The 24,709-nt window shown below is 43.1% G+C and overlaps 1 protein-coding gene across 1 annotated transcript in view; it reads right to left on the bottom strand.

The window, feature by feature from the left end:
• LOC137342003 (adenylate cyclase type 1-like) overlaps positions 1–24,709 on the bottom strand; it is a 259,297-nt gene that overhangs the window by 55,027 nt on the left and 179,561 nt on the right. Inside the window, exons 10-14 of the mRNA XM_068005581.1 lie at positions 24,428–24,525; positions 24,227–24,311; positions 18,833–18,922; positions 16,074–16,330; positions 15,381–15,507 (exon numbers count right to left, since the gene is read on the bottom strand). Of these exons, the coding sequence (XP_067861682.1) occupies positions 15,381–15,507; positions 16,074–16,330; positions 18,833–18,922; positions 24,227–24,311; positions 24,428–24,525 (657 nt within the window). The remainder of the gene's footprint in view (positions 1–15,380; positions 15,508–16,073; positions 16,331–18,832; positions 18,923–24,226; positions 24,312–24,427; positions 24,526–24,709) is intronic.

The following is a 24,709-nucleotide window of genomic DNA, read 5'->3' on the forward strand; positions in this document are numbered from 1 at the left end:
CAGGCGTTGGATGCAATCCTCCTCGGTCATGTTGAGGTAAGAGCCTCATTAGATACGGTCTCCTGCTCAGTGCCCTGCGCCTCCTCGTCCTCCCTCGTCTCGCAGCTTGACCTGCTGTGCGTGGGCTCTCTGCATGCTCCCAGTCATGCTCAGTGCCCAGCGCGAGCCCGAGGAGACCACCCATGGTTTCCAGGAATGTTGTTCAACCACAGTTGTAACTTTCTGAACCTTAAGGCAGTACCTGCCAAACCACTCTCAAATGTACTCGAGGAACTCTCAGTAAGTTTTGGGTTGCTTCAAAAAACACTTCCTATTCCACCAACAGCCAGAAGCAATAATCCAGCAATTAACCTGTAAATCTTGCATGGTCCGTTTAAATATGGCTGGTGAGGGGGTCCACCAGGCACTCTAAGACACATTCAGGTGTGCTTGGTTAACTCTGTACGTTGAGTTAAGTGTTAGACACCATTTTGGAACTTATCACTTTAAATTATCATTGCACACTGGCTGCACGCATTTTCTCCCTGCTTTACACCCTTCCGGCGTTTGGTATTTGCGCATGTGCTGACTTCAGTACCAAGATGGCGTCCGGCGCATGTCATGCTGGAAACGTGCGTGCGCAGCCAGGACGGCATCTTGGATGTTTGAGAGGCTGCGTAGCTCCGAAACAACAGGCACTAATGGCTCAATTTAGCGCCCTTAGTATTTCAGAATTCAAAGTATTGCAAGACCAAGAAAATCTAAGAGAATGAGAAAATCTAAGTATGTTGCAAATATAGTGAAATTATTTGTGTTTTTGGAAACAGTAAAGGTTATGGTCCTAACTTTCTCTGACTCTTATGGCCTAGAATTTTCAGCCTGTTTTGGGTGCAGAATCATTGTAATTTAAGCAGGGGCATGAATTTTGGTTGGAGCCTGTTTTCACCAGCTTTCAGTTCCTTTGTGGTCAATTAAGAAAAATTCCAATGAAGTGGCCACCCCTTTACCCCTCTCACAGCCTTCCTCCACCCCACCGCCCCCCCCGCCCCCCCACTCCTAGTTATGATTTCACCTGTGGAGGTGGAACTGGTGGGATCCTAGGCTCCCCAAAAATCTGGCCAGTTCTGCCTACCGTGTGGCCAATGGTGAATACACATGCATGAAGCAGGCATACTTGCTATACAAGTGCAGTATTTGGGCCCCACAATGCTATATCTGAACAGCAATCGGTCTCAGAGATATTGAGTGGCACATCATCAGTGGAGCATGGAGTACTTTAAATTTTGGACTTTGAAAATTTAAGCTACCCCAGTCTGCACCCCTCAATGGAGTGGCAAGGTGCTGCTCGAAAATACTGCTGTCCTAGTAGCACCATTAATAGCATTGAGACTGCCCCAATTATTAAAATACTTCTGTCCCTGGCATTTGGGATGGAGCCAGGGCCTTGGAGGACAGGCAGCTGGAAGTCCCGCTTCACTGCATTTCTGAAGGCCGAGCAGGCTTCTAGAATTTCTAGGCTTATTTGTGCAAAGGAAACAGCCTTGAAATTCCTTCCCTATATTGGCACAAGCTGTGAGTTTTTAATCTATTGTTTACCTAAATGGTGAATTTTCAATCTTAGGCAATGTAGACAAATAAAGAACCCCTGAGGTAGAAAAAACTCAACCTGCAACGTATCACACAATGAGTACCTGGTATAGGTCTGAAAAGAGTTTACCTACTTAAACCTCTCAGTCATGCAATGGTGTGTGGTGACCTCATTAGTGCATAAATGTAACTTCCAAATGAAGTGGTGGGTAAAGTTACTAAAGAGAGAGAAATTACGGACCTCTAAAACGTTAGACTCTTTGTACCTCACTGATTTTCATTTCAAGCCTAAGTAGTGCAGTTCATTTTTGATTATTGGTATGTGTGGTATTGACATAATGACAATTTGGGCCATTTCAAATTTATTTAAAAATGACCTGATTTAGACTATTTTGGATTACTTCACAATATGAGTCACTTCAAACTTAAAGAAACATTGATTTGCAGTCACAACAAGACAAAGCTTTCCTCTTCATTCATGTAATGTTTTTTGAATGATTGCTGTCATACAGCCATGATGAGTCCTGGGTGAGGGAGGTGCACTTTTATCATCATTTCATAAAAGTGTTTTACTCTTCTTGATCCAGTAGAGGTCATCTGATCCAACCAGTCTTCGAGAAACAGAAAATTCACAGCCCTTTTGGGACATGCTCACCCTAACTCTGTGGGTGCCTGGTGGAAAAGCCGGGAATTAGGCCAGGACCCGGCTTTCTCTGCCAGTCTCCATGGGGCTTTGTTGAGGATGGAATGAATGAGATAGCTTTATGTGTCTTACCTGCTTGAGAGAAACACAATGGAGGCCAGGTGGCACACCGCCTGACTGGGAACAGTGAGTCATTCATCGGGCATGGCTGCCTCGTCTGGGTGGCAGATGGACCGGCAGAAGCAGCCCATGGAGAAATTTCGGGGCAACACCCAGTTACCAGTCTTGAGGCTGGAAGACCAGGAGGAAGAAGAGCAGCAAGAAAGAGTGGAGACACCTGAAGCTGCAGAGCGAAGAGGGTGAAGGAGTGAAGGTCACAGAAGGCCTTATCCGACGAGTCTTCAGGATAAAAACATTGTACCTCCAGTTAAGGGAGGAGCAGTGTGTCTGGCAGCGCCGCCTCACCAGGTAAGCTGTTGCAGAGCTATGTCACCTGTTACAGCACCAACTGGAGCCTAGCACCAGGTCACTCACTTCATTGCCTGTGGCTCTGAAGGTAACTGTGGTCCTGAATTTCTATGTCTCATGGTCATTCCTGGCTGCAACAGGTGACATAAGCAGCACTAGTCAATTTGCAGTGCATTCCTGCATCAGGAAGGTCAAGGAAGAGCTCATCATCAAAGCAAACTACTTCATCCCTTTTCCTATGGAGGCAGCAAAGTAGGAAGACAGGGCTCTGAACTTCACCAGGATCGGAAGCTTACCCCCCAGGTGCAAATTTACTGCATCCCATAACCTTGTGTGCTTCATATCAAGACCCAGAAGTATACACGAACATGAAGGGCTTCCATTAAATGGCAGTGTATCTGTGGCCAGTTTTCTGGCAGTTGACACAATGCCTTTATCCTGCACCAGTCTTCAATCCGCACTCTTCCACCCAGCCCAACGGGTGTCAGGCTGACTGCTTGGGGGACAAAGGGTATCCCCTGAGCACATGACTCATGACACCTGTCAGAACCCAGCCGCAGATGCAGAGAAGAGCTAAAATCAGAGCCACTACCACAGCTCTGATAGAACAATGATGTGGAGATGCCAGTGATGGACTGGGGTGGACAAATGTAAGGAATCTTACAACACCAGGTTATAGTCCAACAGTTTTATTTGAAAATCACAAGCTTTCGGAGGCTTTCTCCTTCGTCAGGTGAGTGTCACCTGACGAAGGAGAAAGCCTCCGAAAGCTTGTGATTTTCAAATAAAACTGTTGGACTATAACCTGATGTTGTAAGATTACTGATAGAGCAAAACATCGGCATCCTGAAACAGAGGATTGGTTGTCTGGAGGTGTCCTGCAATATAACCCTGGGAGAGTCTCCAGATTTGTTGTAGTTTGTTGCCTGCTCCCTAACTTTGCTCTAACTTTTCTCTGTGAGGGAAGATGTAGAGGACCAGGAAGAGCAGCAGGATGCCAAGGAGGAGCAAGGGATTTTATGCTGCCACTATTTGATGCCAGCAGATAATCAAGGAACACTTTACTGAATCCTCCTTACCCCCTCCCTTCACCAACAGTTCCTCCTACCATCAGATCCAGTCCTTCCACTCTCCAAATGAATGCTCTCAACTCGAATACCAGCATGGGTTTTTCTATCACACTACTGACATGGTCACCACTCTCCTGAGAGGGGGCAGCATGTGCCTCTCCCATGGTTCCCCTGCCACTCACTTGACTGTGCTTCACACCCACTACTCTGCATGAGAACAGAATGTAGGAGTCATGTGACAGTTTGGAACCACCTATCCATGCTTTCCTACACGCCTAGCAAGCTGGAGGAGATGGTGGAACCCAGGACCAGAATGGCAGCAGTCTGAGCTTTCATCGAAGCTGTCGCCACAGGTTTATAAGAGGGGGCCCGGCTGCAGTGGATACACAGGTGATAACACACTCCATGGTTGACTGCTATGATTCAATGCCATGCACGAGGTCCCCCTCTCCAATTGGAGGTGCACTCTTCCATATTGTGCAACACTGTGTGCAATCCTGCAAGGCAGTCCAATGCATCGGGCACTTGCTATCAGTCTTTTATAGGCTGGGGCCCTGAAGGTCTTCATCTGTGCTTCCTACAGCAATGCTAGGATGTAAGCTCACCCTCTGACGAGCTGGTTCCTACGCTATCCTTGTCCCCTGCTTTTGTTTTCGTGCTCAGTGAATCTCCCAGTGCAGAGCCTGAATACTCTGACGGGGTGAGTGGCAAAGGTTGCCAGCAGGTAAATCCCAGTACTTAAGCCAGGAGCGAAGGCTAGCAGATATTTGTGCCTCCAGTGATATATTTATTATGCAGCAAGATTTATGTGAATTTTCAATCTTGAATAATTCAGGATGGATGGCTTCACTTATTACTATGGCTTTAAACATTTCAGTTCACAGGTTCTTCATGCTCCTCAGCAGTCTCTTTTATATACTGGCACCGTACTTAAGCGGTGCTATTTCTAGGTCTGTCAGCAGATGTGCTGACTGGCCACACTTATTATCTACTTTGAAAATTGTTCCCTAAGGGCTCTCCTTAATTCTTACTAAAACCCCCAATAATTGTTCCAGATGAGCTCTCCAGCCAGATGCTGCATTTAAGCTTACCATCATGTCCTTAGTACCTATGCTTTTGCTTGATAATCCTTGGATTAGCATGTTTATCTGCAGAACAACTATGAATTAGCCAAAGAAATGCATTATTGACTAGCCGCTTTTTGTCTTTTTTGAACATCCAACGAGTGTGTGTTTGTGTCTGCGTGTGTGTGTGTGTTTGTGTCTGCGTGTGTGTGTGTGTGTTTGTGTCTGCGTGTGTGTGTGTGTGTGTGTGTTTGTATCTGCGTGTGTGTGTATGTGTGTGTGTGTGTGTTTGTGTCTGCGTGTGTGTGTGTATGTGTGTGTGTGTGTGTGTATGTGTGTGTGTGTTTGTATCTGCGTGTGTGTGTATGTGTGTGTGTGTGTATGTGTGTGTATGTGTGTGTGTTTGTATCTGCGTGTGTGTGTATGTGTGTGTGTGTGTGTATGTGTGTGTGTGTGTTTGTATCTGCGTGTGTGTGTATGTGTGTGTGTGTGTATGTGTGTGTGTGTGTGTGTGTGTGTGTGTTTGTATCTGCGTGTGTGTGTATGTGTGTGTGTGTGTTTGTGTCTGCGTGTGTGTGTGTTTGTATCTGTGTGTGTGTGTGTGTATGTGTGTGTGTGTGTGTGTATGTGTGTGTGTGTGTGTGTGTTTGTATCTGCGTGTGTGTGTGTGTGTGTGTTTGTGTCTGCGTGTGTGTGTATGTGTGTGTGTGTGTGTGTGTTGTGTGTCTAAATCAAATGTTTTTTTCCATTGCACCAAGTGATGGCATTAAATACACTCAGGGGAGCACAGGAAAAAAACACTAGTGTCCGTGTAATATTTTTATTGAGCAATCCTTCTGTCCTTAAGGCCTCGCTAATTGAAACTGCTGAATCATTGGTGACTGTGCTGAATTTAAAAGAGCACCTTGGGCTGATAAAACATTTTATTATGTTTGTGAACTGAGAAATATCCAATTGTTGATCATACTCGCCACTAAAGCTTGTAAAGCATACACGAGTTTATCTGAAAACTAAAACAAAACCATACTATAAATATTAATGATGCAGCCTAGCAAGCAACATGACAGAATTTTCAGAACAGACTGTTTTGGAATTGAGTCTATCTGAAAATTATCCCAATTCAGCAACACCACCGTTTTAAGGGTACTTCGGTGTTGTAGACTTGCGTCCCCTAGAAAATGTACCAAGACCATTCCCACTGGTTCAGGGCTTTTACAAGTGTTACAGAGACAATCTTCATCAATTTGTCATGGCCAGATTGAGTTGGAATCCAGAAGCACAAGGACAGTGTTCTAATGCATGCTGTATCTGAGCCTCCTTGAACAAACTGTTAACTATAGACGTTATAACTAGGTTGCTTTTAGACAGAGTGGAGCTCATTTGGTGTTCTTTCCAGATTCCTAGCCAAAACAGTTAGGGCCCAATTTTTCAAGGATTATATAGGCTTATGTTTTCCTTTCTCTGCCTCTGAAGCTGACATTTTTACTAGCAGGTCAGAGTTCTCTGCGTAAATAGTCGGTCCCTGATTTTAAGGCAAATGCCTTATTAGGTCTGTCAGATAGTTAACTATGTGTTTGCCCCTTTCACTTGGAGGCATTTATCTATATTTTTAAACAGTCTTCAAAGCTGACTGGGGGGAATATTTATCTCTAGATTGAAACCACAGCTTAAGGCTACACGATAAAGACATCTCAAGATGTGTCAATCAGCACACAACTTAATAGACAGCACCTTTGGTACATGTAAGATGTCCTTTGGATGCTTAAAGTGAATTAGGAAGAGCAAATTATAGTATGGTCCTTCAAAAGAGTTCTTTGTGGTCATCCATGTTCTGCTAACTTTGTTGCTTAACAAGGAATCATAGTGCACGTCCTAGCAGAGATATTAAAAGCTTGCAGAGAAATACATTACAGATGCATGTGCTTGATATGACTGCCACTATACTGGAAAGAGCCATGGCCACTGGAACTGAAGAACATTTCAACTGAACATAAGGCAAATACCATTCATTTGCTCCAAAAAATTGATGTAGTATTTTGATTGGCTTGATCATGGAGAATATGTTTGTAATATATGTTCACCACTTTACCCTAAATTATTAATTTGTCCTTCAGCATTGATCACTTTACTTAGCTGTTTTTTGTTAGGTGCTGTGGAATGTCATCCATGTCCCCTCATAACTTACCCTACTGGGTATTCCCCCCTAATCTAATTAATTACGACAAGTATAATAATCTGTAACATTATATATCTGTCCATTAAAAATATATGAAAAAGTCTTGTATAAGTGCACACTTCCTGTCAGTGTCACACTTAACTTCCTGTAATGCTATTTTCATCACACTGCCTGTTGCATTTAAAATTTACCTTATTAGTTATATCCATGCCTTATGTGCTCCACAGTGTCATTTGCATAAGTTCTATTGAAGTTCTGCCTTTTCTCATTTCTCACTCTATCACCCATCCCCTTTCCCATGTTTCCACTGCTGCACTGCCCTCTCACCTGACCCCTGACCCCAAGAAAAGCTGGGATCAGGAATCGGTTTAAGTTGGTTAAGTGCTCCCTTCTGCTACCTATCCAATGACTGTACTTTTCTCCCATCCCCACTCCCCCTCCTTTCTGCTAACTCTTCCCATTCTTTTCCTCCCACATCAAACACCCATAGCTTTCCCCTCTCCTCCCTGTAGCTGCATATTGCTACTCCTGCTTCCCTAACACATGCTGACCACTTGTGCCTTTCCCCCCACTGCCCACTATTAGCCCACCCTGACAAATCCCATATCACTGTGCTTTTTTCAGCAGCAGCTCGCAACTCCTTTCCCAATATTCCCATCCCCTAGGATCCTACTCCCAGTTTCCCACATTAAGCAGTCCCCCTTTTGCTAAAATTCCCACACCGTGGGAGTCCTGTCCCTGGATTCACTCCACCCTCACATGTTCAACACCTCCTCCCAGTCTTGCCAGATCCTGATATCCCCCTTTCCAGTGCTGCAAGATCCAGCAACCTCCCTTCCAGTTTTCCCAGACTTTCACATCCCTGCAATGCTCGACACTCCATGGCTCTCTTCCCAGTGCTTCCAAACAAATCCTTTCCAGTACCATCTTACCCCATGATCCCCAACCCGAATACCCTCTGATCCCAATATCACACCCCAGTACCACTATCCTAGTACTGTCACAATCCAGAACCCCCATCCCACCATTGCCATATCCCAACACAGAGGTCTTCCATTATTCTGAAACACCACCATCATCATACTAGTGCACCCACACTTCAAGACCACTGTAATGTCACAGACTCACCCGAGTTCTCTGGCCACACCTCATCCTACTGAATCTATGCTGTATGCTTTCCATGGCTTTAATGTTCTTTCTATAATGAGGTGCCCAAAAGTGTACACAATACTCTAACTATGGCCTAATGTATGTTTTGCACAAATTTATAATTTCTTTTTTACTCTTGTTTTCAATTCTCCTACTTATAAAATCCAAAATGCTGTTGGCCTTTACTTTATGGCTTTATCTCCCCTATCTAAACTTGCAGGGCTTATAAGTGCATGGGCATTTGCTCTCATATTCAAATAACATTCAATAGAATTAAAATCAGATGGGTTTCATAATAGGCGGACGATCGAATCTGCTAGATTATCGCCCAAGCGGCCCAGCAACTAGGTCTCTCTGTTCATCCACACCATTTGTCATCTTTCCATTGAATATATACTTCCATTCCTTGTTTTTCCTCCCAAAATATTTCACCTCACACTTTTCCACATTAAATGTCATTCTGCTAACCAATGTTTTCCTGAAGTTGCTTACAGTCCTCCTCACTGTTTGCCAACCCCCTTACTTTTGTGTCATCAGCAAATTTTAAGATTGTGTTCCCTATGCCTAAATCATATATATTTTATATACTGTATATACACACACAAACAAAATGGACCCCTGGGGTACACCACTTCCAAGCAAATACTGAAATTCAGAACCAACGGATCAGATCAAAGCTCTGCAGTCCTGCCACATCCAGTCGTGAATGGTGGTGGACAATTAAACAACTAACGGGAGGAGGAGGCTCTGCAAACATCCCGATCTTCAATGATGGCGGAGTCCAGCACGTGGGTGCAAAAGACAAGGCGAAGCGTTTGCAACCATCTTCAGCCAGAAGTGCCGAGTGGATGATCCATCTCAGCCTCCTCCCGATATCCCCACCATCACAGAAGCCAGTCTCCAGCCAATTCGATTCACTCCACGTGATATCAAGAAACGGCTGAGTGCACTGGATACAGAAAAGGCTATGGGCGTCGACAAAATTCCAGCTGTAGTGCTGAAGACTTGTGCTCCAGAACTAGCTGCACCTCTAGCCAAGCTGTTCCAGTACAGCTACAACACTGGCAACTACCCGACAATGTGGAAAATTGCCCAGGTATGTCCTGTCCACAAAAAGCAGGACAAATCCAATCCAACCAATTACCGCCCCATCAGTCTACTCTCAATCATCAGCAAAGTGATGGAAGGTGTCGTCGACAGTGCTATCAAGCGGCACTTACTCACCAATAACCTGCTCACCGATGCTCAGTTTGGGTTCCGCCAGGACCACTCGGCTCCAGACCTCATTACAGCCTTGGTCCAAACATGGACAAAAGAGCTGAATTCCAAAGGTGAGGTGAGAGTGACTGCCCGTAACATCAAGGCAGCATTTGACCGAGTGTGGCACCAAGGAGCCCTAGAAAATTGAAGTCAATGGGAATCAGGGGGAAAACTCTCCAGTGGCTTGTTGGTAATGGTAGAGTGAGGAATATGCCGGGCCATGAGGTTACAGATTGTGCTGGAATACAATTCTGCTGCTGCTGATGGCCCACAGCGCCTCATGGATGCCCAGTTTTGAGCTGCTAGATCTGTTCTGAATCTATCCCATTTAGCACGGTGGTAGTGCCACACAACACGTTGGATGGTGTCCTCAGTGCGAAGACGGGACTTCATCTCCACGAGGACTGTGCGGTGGTCACTCCTACCAATACTGTCATGGACAGGTGCATTTGCGACAGGTAGATTGGTGAGGACGAGGTCAAGTAAGTTTTTCCCTCGTGTTGGTTCGCTCACTACCTGCCGCAGGCCCAGTCTAGCAGCTATGTCCTTCAGGACTTGGCCAGCTCGGTCAGTAGTGGTGCTACCGAGCCACTCTTGGTGATGGACATTGAAGTCCCCCACCCAGAGTACATTTTGTGCCCTTGCTACCCTCAGTGCTTCCTCCAAGTGGTGCTCAACATGGAGGAGGACTGATTCATCAGCTGAAGGAGGACGGTAGGTGGTAATCAGCAGGAGGTTTTCTTGCCCATGTTTGACCTGATGCCATGAGATTTCATGGGGTCCAGAGTCAATGTTGAGGACTCCCAGGGCCACTCCCTCCTGACTGTATATCACTGTACCGCCACCTCTGGTGGGTCTGTCCTGCCGATGGGACAGGACATACCCAGGGATGGTGATGGAAGAGTCTGGGACGTTGGCTGAAAGATATGATTCTGTGAGTATGGCTATGTCAGGCTGTTGCTTGACTAGTCTGTGGGACAGCTCTCCCAATTTTGGCACAAGTCCCCAGATGTTAGTAAGGAGGACCTTGCAGGGTCGACTGGGCTTGGTGTTTTGCCGTTGTCGTGTCCGGTGCCTAGTGGTCCGATGCCGGGTGGTCCGTCCGGTTTTATTCTTATTATGACTTTTTGTAGCGAGATTTTACAACTGAGTGGCTTGCTAGGCCATTTCAGAGGGCAATTAAGAATCAACCACATTGCTGTGGGTCTGGAGTCACATATAGGCCAAACCGGGTAAGGACGGCAGGTTTCCTTCCCTAAAGGACATTAGTGAACCAGATGGGTTTTTACGACAATCCGGTAGTTTTATGGCCATCATTACTGATACTAGTATTTTAATTCCAGATTTTTATTTAATTAATTGAATTTAAATTCGCCAGCTGCCGTGGCGGGATTTGAACTCATGACTCTGGATTTTAGTCCAGGCCTCTGGATTACTGGTCCAGTAACATAACCACTATACTACCGTGCCAAAGGCCAAAAACTTTAGCCCCAGGGCATTGCTGCAGGAGTTCCTCAAGGCAGTGTCCTAGGCCAAACGATCTTCAGCTGCTTCACCAATGACCTTCCCTCCATCAAAAGTTCAGAAATGGGGATGTTTGCTGATGATTGCACAGTGTTCAGTTCCATTCGCAACCCCTCAAATAATGAAGCAGTCCGAGCCCACATGCAGCTAGACCTGGACAACATCCAGGCTTCGGCTCATAAGTGGCAAGTAACATTCGTGCCAGTCAAGTGCCAGGCAATGACCATCTCCAACAAGAGAGAGTCTAACCACCTCCCCTTGACATTCAACGGCATTACCATCGCCAAATCCCCCACCATCAACATCCTGGGAGCCACCACTGACCAGAAACTTAACTGGACCAGCCATATAAATACTGTGGCTACAAGAGCAGGTCAGAGGCTGGGTATTCTGCGGTGAGTGACTCACCTCCTGACTCCCCAAAGCCTTTCCACCATCTACAAGGCACAAGTCAGGAGTGTGATGCAATACTCTCCACTTGCCTGGATGAGTGCAGCTCCAACAACACTCAAGAAGCTCGACACCATCCTGGACAAAGCAGCCCGCTTGATTGGCACCCCATCCACCACCCTAAACATTCACTCCCTTCACCACCGGCGCACTGTGGCTGCAGTGTGTACCATCCACAGGATGCACTGTAGCAACTCACCAAGGCTTCTTCGGCAGCACCTCCCAAACCCGCGACCTCTACCACCTAGAAGGACAAGAGCAGCAGGTATATGGGAACAACACCACCTGCACGTTCCCCTCCAAGTCACACACCAACCCGACTTGGAAATATATCGTCGTTCCTTCATTGTTGCTGGGTCAAAATCCTGGAACTCCCTTCCTAACAGCACTGTGGGAGAACCTTCACCACACGGACTGCAGCGGTTCAAGAAGGCAGTTCACCACCACCTTCTCAAGGGCAATTAGGAGGAGGAGGAGGACTGATTCATCAGCTGAGGGAGGATGGTAGGTGGTAATCAGCAGGAGGTTTTCTTGCCCATGTTTGGCCTGATGCCATGAGATTTCATGGGGTCCAGAGTCAATGTTGAGGACTCCCAAGGCCACTCCCTCCTGTCTGTATATCACTGTACCGCCACCTCTGGTCGGTCTGTCCTGCCGGTGGGACAGACATACCCAGGGATGGTGATGGAAAAGTCTGGGATGTTGGCTGAAAGTTATGATTCTGTGAGTATGGCTATGTCAGGCTGTTGCTTGACCAGTCTGTCGGACAGCTCTCCCAATTTTGGCACAAGTCCCCAGATGTTAGTGAGGAGAACTTTGCAGGGTTGACTGGGCTTGGACTTGCCTTTGTCATGTCCGGTGCCTAGTGGTCCAATGCCAGGTGGTCCGTCTGGTTTTATTCTTATTGTGACTTTTTTTAAGCAAGATTTTACAACTGAGTTGCTTGTTCGGCCATTAATAATCAAACACATTGCTGTGGGTCTGGAGTCACATTTTGGCCAGACCAGGTGGGGATAGTAGGTTTCTTTCCTTAACAGGCATTTGTTAACCAGATGGGTTTTTACAACAATCCAGTAGTTTTATGGCCACCATTACTGATACTAGTATTTTAATTCCCGATTTTGTTTCAATCATTAATTGAATTTAATTCCCCAGCTGCCGTAGCAGGATTTGAACTCAAGACTCTGGATTATTAGTCCAATGACATAACCACTATGCTACTGGTGTCACACTCAACTGTCAGACACATTGTCAATGAAATGAAATGTTGCACGGGTTGTGCATGATGAATATCCATAGCAATGATACTACAGTATTTTAGAAATGTATCTGATGGGTTTTCAATATAATATATCTTACATTTTATAGTCTGTTTATCAAAATCATAATGTTTCTGCATTACAAATCTAAAACCAATTTACACATGTGTAAGGATACACATCATTGTGAAAATTGCTAAATAATAAAAATGTATTAAGTGCTGAGCAGCACCAGGTGAGTCATTTTCCAAATACAAGCCTCCCCTCTAACCCAGTGTACACACCTCCGCCTCATGGATTTACATTCATTTCAATATTTTTAACAGTTAGCATTTCTTTTCTCAATACACCAAATATTGTAAGTACTTAAGGGTGATTGCTGTTTACAAAAAATAAAAGCTCCTCTTTGGTTTGCTATATTTGTACCATCAATAAGTGTCTCTCTCCCCCAGCTTTAGCTAGCTACCGTGCTATTATGTCCACTCCCACTCAGTGCTCAGAAAACAAGATGAAAACAGAAAAAGAAAGCACTTGCTGGAGATAGTATGCAGGCACTTGCTTAATGTTCTGAATAACATTTCATTAAAATGAAAGTGCGTTCAGTTCTTTTACATTCTGTTAAGTAACTCGATTTCAGTTTAAGATGTGCTCTCATTCGTCTTTTAGTGATCCACTTCAAGTCAAGCCATTTTATTTCTCTCTCAGATTAGAAACCAATTTCAGTCAAACCACAGGGAGCACATCATCCTCTTTCTAAAAAATAAAGTAGCATGTCTTGCTTTCTTAATTTTCATTTTACTCTTAATGGAGACTGTACAATGGTTTTAAATTCTAAAGGAACCACCTACATCCATGGCTACTTCATTGGCCACCTACAAATGTAAGAGATGGTGAGTGAAACAGAGAAGTAAATTAATTCAAATGATGTAATAGGAAGCATAAAATACCCTCAATGAGTCCTATAATTAAAAGAGATCAAAGTTATTATTTGATACTGTTCCCTATTTTGTATAACAGAATGTGGAGCTGTGAAACATTTTTTTCTACAACAGCTTTAATATTCGCCAATGCTGTCTCTTATGCAATTAACTTGGCACTTCCCAGTTTGCCATGGTGTATCTCTAAATGTTCTGAATTTATGAATGATTTTTTAGTACCATCAAGGTAAGCAATGTCAATGCATAGCAATTTTTCTCCTTCTTGCAATATCAGATATGGCACAGTGCAACGCTGACCCTTAAATTAACCTCACAGAAATTTGTATGGCAGGTCTTTAAAAAGGCTGAAGGGAACATTGTAAGCAGGCTGGGGGAGTAGCAGCAAAGTACTGAACATATTGCAAGACTGAGGTAACTGTCAGGTAAATGTCATAGATGGCTCACAAGGCATTTTGTGGTATTTTTAAAGCCTGTCTTTAAGTGAAAGACTTGGCAGAGACTCCCAAAGAAGTGGGCAGGGCATTAAAAGGAGGTAGAAAAGAAAAGCATAAAACGTTAATGAGGCTGACCTACAACAACAACAACAACAACAACTTGCATTTATAAATCGCCTTTAACGTAGTAAAATGTCCCAAGGCGTTTCACAGGAGCGATTATCAAACAAAATTTGACACCGAGCCACATAAGGAGATATTAAGACGGATGACCAAAAGCTTGGACAAAGAGGTAGGTTTTAAGAAGAGTCTTAAAGAAGGAGTGAGCGGTCGAGAGGTGGAGAGGTTTAGGGAGGGAATTCCAGGCATAACTGGTTGAAATGCAGCAAAGGAGCCTCTTCCTGTGTATAGGGGCCAAGATATCCATGTGGTCACACAGACCCTCAAACTGTCAGACGCAAGTGCAGCTCCATCCAGATAGGGAAAAAAAAAGCACTACAAAAGCTCCTCGTTATCTTCAATAATCAGTCTTCAGGCTCCAAAGTAAATCATTTGTGCCAGTCTCAGCCGTTACTAGCAAAAGATGCACCTGATTAAATCATTCTATGTTGCCGCAATACATCATTGCGAGTGTACGGAGAAAGAGAAGGGGAAAGCAATATTGAGGCCCTTACTTTAAAATTGCAACTTAAGTGCGTAAAGTAGGTGATATTATGTGCAATTAGGAATTATGTATGAATATAGAAAGCAATTCCTTTTTTGTTTTAATTCACCAAACAGTCAGGCTGGGCATAACCTTTATAGGACACTACTTCCCCCCTCCAGAAATTTGTTAAACCTATGGATTATCCAGTAATATGACTGCAAATTCTAATTGCAAATCCCAGTTCTAACTTCCTTTTGTATTAGCCTCAATATAAAACGGGGCATGTATCTGCTATAGATCAATTACATTTATTTACAAAGGCTTCTGCCCCAAAGCAAACCCATTGGTAAGAGCTGTATGCACATTATTGCAACATCATGTTTTCAATTCTATTCAATCACTGTTATCAACAGGACAGCTCTCTGTAGGGACGCTGCACCTTTGACTGTGCTGCTGCTGTAAAACCATTATCATGAAAATAATATAAAACAGCAATGAAGAAGTAGGATAAATGATCACAGGATGGTTGAAGAAGCCTCAAAGCAAAATAAAACAAAATATTCTGAGACTATTATGTCTGAGCTGTTTCTTTTTCTGATGCTGCTGTATATTTTGTTTTGTTTTTATTTCACATTTCCAGCATTTGAGATTTTCTTTTAATGAATAATTTTAACTTCTTTCTCCCATTTTGTGTTTGGTTGAGTTCAAAAACACATAAAAGTTTACAGCTTACCTGGACTGCCCAGAGGTAGTCTAAACGTAGCTTTAGGTCCAATTGTCTGGAGTGAAGGGCAAGTACACAGGAGAAAAGCAGGATTGCCAAAATAGATTCATATCCTCTTATGTAAAATGAGCCACCTCTTCAGAAATGAACAGAACAAAAAACAAATGTATTAAAACCTTTGAGTATTAACTATTCATCAAGTGAAAAATATATTATAATATATACAAGAAATTAATATAGAATCACTGCCTTTAGAAATAATGAATTAAGTTTCTTTGGTTTATAAAAATCAAAGGATTCCATCTGCTAAATACATATCTGGAAGGTGTAACAGAAGTAAACAAACCCTTGTACTAGCTTTATGGATTATTCCAGAAATTACAATCAGTGACGTTATAAGGCCTATTTTTAAACACGGCTGATTGACTTACACAGAACAGCTGAGGGCTCTTTATGTAGTGAAAAGTAAACATGTTTTTAGTGAACAGCATCTGTGTTTTGCTTTTCCCTAAAACTTTAATAGTGTGGTGCTTTTACTTGCCTCTATATAGGTTTGTATCATAACACAATCTAATCACTACTGCAAACCTAACTTAGACACACTGATTTTTAACATAAAATTAACCAATTGATCATTAGGAACGAGCTTTAAATGTAATATGTATCTAAATTGATAGTATCCTGAAATATGTAAATATTTACCCCATTGCTGTTCTGTATCCACTAATCTCAAGAACTAATATGTACAAAATAGTGATGATGAGGAGTAGGATCATTTTTGGTAATGAAGATATGCGCAGGAATATTGCAAGACTTAGTGTTCCAACAACACAAGCGAGAAAAGCATAATGGGCTGCATCACAGGGCAATTCCGTCATAGTTTTATTGAGTCCATCAGGGGCAACAATAACAATGGAGCTGCTGGAGTTGGTAGTCCATAACCAGGGCATGCAGCCAACCTGTGTAAAACACAATAAAGCAACAAAGATTGCCATTTCTTCCTGAAAAATTCCTGGGACAACCTAAAGTGCAATACTATAATAAAGATTTACTGTGTCTTCTTTATCTTAATACATTACCTTATGTGAAGAAATGGAATGTTTAAAGCAATGGATCACCTTTATACTTTAGAAGACACTTATTTTCTACATGTTGGCTTGTTCTTTTGCTGTTCTTCTACCCCATTAATGATATACATGGTGGTTCTGAAGTTTAATACCAGTTTTGCCATTCATACAGTAAGGGAAAGAAGCATGAAGCTGAATATTCCAAAATTCAACTGTCAGTGAATTTGCATGTCCCAGTAAGAAGTCACTGTAATTGGATTAGTGAATGATAAAACTGAGGACTGGATAGATGAATAGCTAATTTAAGGACTTAATCCATTGATGAAGGCTTCAGCAAAAGTGATGTTTCACTTTGAGTTTCAATTTGAGTTCATGGGATGTTGAATTGAGTGGGATGACAACTGGACGAGTTCTATAACGGGTGGGCAATCTGCTCTGCCACATACAGCCCAGGTGGTCAAGATCAAACGTACCCCCATGATATCTCCAGTAAGGGACATTGATTGCTGTTCCATCAATCTTAAGTTACGATATCCTTTATAAACGTCTTCAGAACAATAAGTATTTGCATTTATATAGTGCCTTATCATATTGCTGAGATGTTTCAAAGTGCTTCACAAAATGAATTAACTTTTGAAGTGCAGCAACACTTGTTATGTAAGGAAACAGTGCAGTCATTTTGTTCCTGCAATGTCCCACAAACATCTGTGACGTGGCTGACCTGTTAATCTGGGGGTTTTCTGGTTAAGGAAGGAATATTGGTCAGGACAATAGAAGAACTCCATGCTCTTCTTCAGATACTACCATGGAATCTTTAATGTCTACCTGAACAGAATGACAGCCCCTTAATTTAATGCCTTATCTGAAGGACACTGCTATATCAATGCTATAACAACTTTTTCCCACAATTTTCTTCCCACTTTCTCCCCTTGTTTTTCCTCTCGCAAACTTAAATATTGAGAAACCTCAAATGAAAGTTCTGTGGTAAAGAAGTAAGAAATGAAAACAGATTGAGCACATGTAAACATGCTAAAAAAAGGACAATTCTAAAACATGGAAGTTAATGATATTAATACTATATTAGTGTAGTTATTAAATTCAAGGCTGATTAACAGTGCAGCATATAAAGTTCAGGATGCCGTGTATAATTCCCATCTATCTGGATGTCACTGTCTTTCGATTACCTCAAGCAAGTGGTGGCAGAAGATGCTGATTTACAGGTCCTCCTGGACGAGATCAGCCAGCGGAGAGACTGCGTCTGGGCTCAAAGGGAAGTAGGCCACAAAAGCAGTCACCAGAGTCTGTGAGTTTCGTCGTCACAGTTCAGCCGGTGGAGATGGGACTCCAGAACTTTGGGCCCACTGACTCCTTGCTGGGTTACAGATCCGTTTGCATGGGCTATCCTTAAGAACTTCATGCCACTGGCCATTATTCGTGTATGTGCCTTGAGTGTCAGCACTCATTGTAAAGGCTCACACATTTGTGAGGCCATTACACTGGAACCTGATTCTGTCATCACATGATAGAACCATAGAACCATAGAAAAGATACAGCACAGAAGGGGTCCATTCGGCCCATTATGTCCGCGTCGGCTCGAAGAACAACCAGGTGCCCATTCTAATCCCACCTTCCAGCACCCGGTCCATAGCCCTGCAGCTTACAGCACTTTAGGTGCAGGTCCAGGTACTTTTCAAAAGAGTTGAGGGTCCCTGCCTCTACCACCAATTCAGGTAGTGAATTCCATACACCCACCACCCTCTGGGTAAAAAAGTTTTTCCTCATGTCCCCTTTAATCCTTCTGCCAATCAGATTAAATCTATGTCCTCAAGTTCTTGAACTCTCTGCTAGGGGAAACAGGTACTTCCTGTCTACTCTATCAGGGCCCCTCATAATTTTGTCCATACATGTGCAGTTTCATTGTTCTCCTGGTGTCCTGGTGAAAATCCCTCCCTCATCCAATCAACACTTCCAGAAGGAGTACTGTATAGTAACTAAGAGCAGAAATTTTTGCCTGATTTTCTCTTTTTTAATCTAAAGGCGCTGAAGCTGATTTTACCACTGCCCTGGCTGAGATCAGCTAACTCTGACTAGGGATTGAACCCTGAAATCTTCATAGTCTGTGTGGAGGAGCTCTATGAGCCACTGGGATGGACTTCCATCTATGGATAGTTAAACAGCATCCTAAACACTGCTAATTCAATGGAAATCTGTGAGTATCCAAACCTCAAATGAGCAAAGCAGCACAGTCTTAACCTGAAAAAGTAAAATTGCTCAGATTTCAGGACTGGATTTACATTCATTGCCAAAAGCCATTTTATACTCTGTTCATGCCATTTTCACTGAAGATATGCATTTGATGTGATTATAAGGTTAAGTAGTATGACATTTGCTTACCACACATCCCTGGGCCACAGAATAAGTTAACACCACTATGAAGACGCAGATAATGGTTCGAATTTGTATTGTCAGGCACCCTGGAAAACACTAAAGAGGTAATCAATTATGTTTTATTAAATAACCCTTGTGAGATATTTCAAATGTAATGCTCCTGCTTTACATTAGTACTGAGATGTATTTGTCATACTTCAGTTGTCATAAATGCAAATTGTTCTGTTACTCTAAGAGCAAAGCATAAGAAAAGCTGTAATTTTGTGATTCCTCACTCCCAGCACTTTGCAGGAAACAGTGGTAGAAAATAGGGCCTAGAACATTGTAGCCCTGATTCTCTGACCACAGAATCACTCCTAAAGGCAAAGGAAGCTGAATATTTAAAATCAAAAGAGAAAGCTCCAGAAAATACCACTCTAATTGCTCTCAGGAATCGAATTTTCACTAAGAGAAATTAGCCTTTAATTAACCTCAGGATGTTACAGACGTAAAGGAACAGGCCAGTTACATACCGCCGCCACTGAGCAGCAGAATAATACATTGCCCATTACACAATATAATAGTCCTATCTTTATAAGACGGTATGTTCTCTGGCTCACCACGACCAATAGACAGTAGATCCATTAGTGCATCTTAATTAGGGACAATTCCACGATCAACCCAATAAATGACTTGCGCTCCTGGCATTCACAGACACACCTGTGCTGGATGTGTAGTGGACCATCCTGCTGGATTCAGTGTAGTTAACTCATTTAAGTAATTCGGTCAAGTTTTATGTGTACAGGGAGTACTGAGTCATCTTGTGGGATGGGGCTGGGAATCAAAAGTGCAACAGCTCTTAAAGGGCTCTTGCACTTGAAGTGGAGCTGTAAAGTTTTTGATGGAGGATGACTACTGTGTCAAAGAAATTCAGAGCTGCAGGAACTGTCATTGTTGCTGAAGGGTGGAGGAGGTAGCACTCAGAAGTGGCTAATTTTGAGGCATAGGGGAACCCTCCCAACAGAACCACGGTGCAGCGAGCATGATTTGAGGTAGTGAACAGAAAGAATGCAGGGTTTCACGTGCATAAATCATGGGATTATATGCACAAAACATTCTCAGCACTGAGAAAGAATGCCAGTGCAAGCTTCAGTAAGTGCTGCCCACTGAAAGGAAAGGAATGCTTGCACTATGCATGCACTAGGTACTCAGCCCGCAGCATGGTGCCACATCAGCAATGCAGTCAGTGGTCCCAAAACTCACATTTAACACCGCCTCACCAACATGTCAGTGAGAGTGCTGCTCCAACTTGTTGTCCGAGAAAGGCCAAGGCTTTCTTTCTCTCACAGATCTTGTTCACTCACTCACAAACTATTTGAATGTTCTCCACTCTTCCTTTCTCCAGGAGTGATGGAGATTTGGGCATGTGACTGCACCTTGTCTTCACTTCAGCTAATGCTAAAAGTATCCGTTTGCTTTATTTTCTAGGAGAAGACTGGCCATAATCCTCATAACAGAACCTGCACCAGACATGAATGGTAGGCCCTTGCATAATTCAGGTAAAAGCCATTGAGGGCTTCATGCCAAGTCTTCACTTCAAATTGATTCTTTTGCTAGGACCTAACACTCAATCAGTAGCTATCGGCAGCCACATCTGTCCCTGCTGTAAGGCACTGTGAGGCATTGCTACCGTATGCAGAGCCATTGGCTGCATACTTATGCCAACACATGCTCCCTTTCTCTTTGTGTAGGGGTCTCCCATAATGAGGAAGCTGGTAGCCAGGGAGGAGAGGCAATCAGACCCATCATATATGCACCCATAAAGCACTGCTGACCCACAAGGATCAGTACAGAAACATTCCCCTTGGGGAAATCAGATAGAGGGAATCAGCGAACATTACTTGAAGGGTTTCTAAATGTGTGGGCTCAGTGCCCTGAAGAGGCACCAGCCTCAGACATTCCAATGAGCCGCATTGTTACTGATGCAAAATGGCTGCCTTGGCCCTATCAGCAGATGCAGCAGCACTGGATTTTTCCTCTCTTCCCAGAGGTGGACCACCTATACAGGGTTCCAACAGTGCCAGGATGTCAACATAAGTATAATGAAGGTGCGTTGAGATCGGGGCTAGATCTGGGAGGAGTTATTCTGATGAGTGGAAGCACAGTTTGTTGCTTTCCCTGCAGTAAACCCACCACAAAGGAAAATCTGGGCCTTAGGATTTAAATAAGGTTTACAATATGTAGTTTCCAATTTTACAGTGATCTATATACAGGTTTGCCGGTTATAATAATCCTTGGCATATCCTTCTCCTCCCAAATCTTAATTGTTTGTCATCACTTCCCCATCCCAATTGTATTCAGATGCGATAATGATTCCCTTTCTCGTTAATTCCTTCAATCCCCATCAGTCTAGTAGTTCCATTTACCTTTTTAATTTAAACCTGTAGTATATTTGCTGTTCCCTCAATCCCAGTAAGATAAAAAATCATTGCTCTCCTCTCAGAAAGAATAAGGTGACTTTACAACTTTCCATCCTATTTGAGTAAATTTGTTCCCCCTTTAATCACAATCCCAAGTGAAGCTGACACTATTAAACAGAATTTCTATCACTGTGACATTTGCATGTGAGTCATACAGAGCTGTCAAAGGTGATTATCTCAACAGTATTTCAGAAGGTGCCTGTAGTAACTTAATACAGTAAATGACTGGATGTTGAATCTTATGGTGTCTGATATTACATAGTATTACATAATATTTACAGCACAGAAACTGGCCATTCTGCCCAACAGGTCAATGCCGGTGTTTATGCTCCACACGAGCCTCCTCCCACCTTACTTCATTTCACCCAATCAACATTTCCTCATATTCCTTTCTCCTTCATGTACTTATCTAGCTTCTCCTTAAATACATCTATGCTGTTCGCCCCAAGCACTCCATGTGGTGGTGAGTTCCACATTCTCACCACTCGCATATTGTATGAAGTGTGTCATTACGAAGAAAATGTAAGAAACAAATCACTGCTGCAACCCTTTTTTATTCAATCTGCATGTTTCCTACTGACTACCCAGTGATGGAGCGGGAATTTCCACAAAGGAAAATCTGGGCTTTAGGATTTAAATAAGGTTTACAATATGTAGTTTCCAATTTTACGGTGATCTATATACAGGTTTGCTGGTTTTAATAATTCTTGGCATATCCTTCTCCTCCCAAATCTTAATTGTCTGTCATCACTTCCCCATCCCAACAGTATTCAGATGTGATAATGATTCCCTACCTGAATCGGGCAAAAAGTCAGGAGAACGGCTGTGCCACCCGTCCGAAACGAGCATCGGGAGACCTGAACCATTTTGGAGTTCGGGCCTCATTTGAATGTGGTTGGCAAGGTGTGGGTGCCAAACAGGCGCCCCACTGCAGCTCACTGGTTGTGGGAGGGCAGGTAATTGGCCAGCTCCCAAACTGAGCCAGTAGGTCGGGCCTGGATCGGGGGGGATGGAGAGCTAATACCAAATGGGGTGAAGCACGTTAAACATGTGCTCCTTGTGCTCCCACAAAAATTCTTCCAAAATAAATTCTGGGCCTTTTCTTGAGCATCCACCAGTGCTTCATTTAAAGACCATTAGTTAGGCCACTCACCGCCTGATACAAATGGATGGAGCATGCACGACACACGCTCTGCCCATTTATACCTGCAAATTGCAAATGGGGTCCTACAACTGGCATTGGTCCTCAATTTGCACATTTAAATAGCCTCCTGCCCAAAACAGGCAGGCATGCTACTTCCCAATTTACAGGCCCATTTGAAAATTGCATCAGGTGGGTCAGGAGCATCTGTGGGGTGGCTGAGATGCCCTCGATTTTCAACTGTCGCCCACCAAATTTTGAGGCAAGAAACGATGTCTGGCAGTTGAGAATCACCCCCAATGTTTTCATAAAAGTGAAGAAACTTTACACCAAACAAGTAAGATTTCATAAACCAAGCAGATCTTCACTGTACACTTTGGAAATATAAAGAGAATAACAGTGTTTCATGGAGGCAACTTTCAGTTTGGGAACGAGTGGAAAATTGGCGGTTGCAGATTGGCCGCCTCTTACATGCCCCACCTGAGTTTCCTTGGAAGTCAATGGAAAGGAAATTGGGTGGAGTGTATAACGAACGGCTGATCTGCTAGCGCCAGTTGTCTGCCCCTGCCAAAGTTGAAAATAACTGCCATGCTATTTCTGAGATTTCCCAAGTTCAATGCCTTTTTTGGGTGGTCAAATAGTTTCAAAACTTCACAGGTAAAACCTTGGTGTAGCAAAGATAAAAGGAAAGTACGTTAGCCTATGGTACCATGCAATCCTCGGTTTCAATTCCGTGCGGACTAAAGAAATGAAACTTTTTTGCCTATCAGCTGTAAGAAATGAATTTGGGCAGTCTCAATTCTTAGTGAGTGTGGGTCCACACCACATAATTGAGCACTAACTAGTACTCACTCAAAAAGACAAGAACAAAGGCTGGTGAGAGAAGTGGGAAAAGTTACACAGTGCAGCAAAGGGTTTCCAGGTTGGGATTAAGATACAATGCTATAGCAATGCAGAGAGAATGATACTCTGCACTCAGCCCAATGCAGACAATGTATGATAAAAATGCCAAAGTGTCCCATTCCCCAACAGTGAAGTTGCTTACTTTAATAAATCCAAAAACTTATCAAAAGAATGATACCCGGACTTCAAGGGTTAAGTTACGAGGAGAGATAACACAAATTGGGGTTGTATTCTCTGGAGTTTTGAAGGTTAAGGGGTGATCTGATTGAAGTTTATAAGATATTAAGGGGAACGGATAGGGTGGATAGAGAGAAACTATTTCCGCTGGTTGGGGATTCTAGGAGTAGGGGGCACAGTCTAAAAATTAGAGCCAGACCTTTCAGGAGCGAGATTAGAAAATATTTCTACACACAAAGGGTGGTAGAAGTTTGGAACTCTCTTCCGTAAAGGGCAAATGATACTAGCTCAATTGCTAAATTTAAATCTGAGATAGATAGCTTTTTGGCAATCAAAGGTATTAAGGGATATGGGCCAAAGGCGGTTATATGGAGTTAGATCACAGATCAGCCATGATCTTATTGAATGGCGGAGCAGGCACGAGGGGCTGAATGGCCTACTCCTGTTCCTATGTTCCTAGATATAAATTTGAAAACCAAATCCTGATTCAGCAAACCTTGTGACCTGTATGTATTTTTGTTACTGCTGACATGGTCTCCCTGGACAAAAAGGACTTTCAGTTCAACTGCAAAAGTATCCCAGCCTCTTCCAGATCTGCAGTACTCTCTGCCAAGTGTTATGAACCAAAACTGTGCATCAATTTGGAACAAGGTCAGAAAAAATGTTGCTTGGATCCTGCAACACTCAAATCAAGAAATGTAAAAAAAAAATCTAGTTTACCTGCATTCGAGTAACGTGGAGATACATGATACAAGCAACCAGGAAACAAATGCAGAATACCAGCAGGACAAGGACCACGGTGCTCCTTATGAGAAACATAAAAGGAAACACGTGCTTACTTCCAAACAAATAGCAGTCATTTTAGATTAGAAAGAAAAAGATAAGAGGCAGTTATATTAAGGCAGCAAAGAGAATACTTACCGTGGTATTATGAGAAGGTACAAAAGGCCAAATAAGGCAGCAAGTATCAATGAGAGGATGACTGCACTGGTAAAATATTCATCATGAAGCTGATTATACTGTGGGTGGAAGAGTGAAAAAAAAATCTTTAATGTGAACTAGAAATAAATCACTGTGCATCTGTCAAGAGGTATTTAGGAGATAGACAGATGAAACTTTACCAAAATACTTACTTAGAAACTGTCTGTATTTAACCAAAAATGACTTCAAAATAAGACACAAGGCAGAGCTGAGAAGTAATGT

The sequence above is a fragment of the Heptranchias perlo genome, chromosome 2, assembly GCF_035084215.1.
Source record: "Heptranchias perlo isolate sHepPer1 chromosome 2, sHepPer1.hap1, whole genome shotgun sequence".
Taxonomy (NCBI): domain Eukaryota; kingdom Metazoa; phylum Chordata; class Chondrichthyes; order Hexanchiformes; family Hexanchidae; genus Heptranchias; species Heptranchias perlo.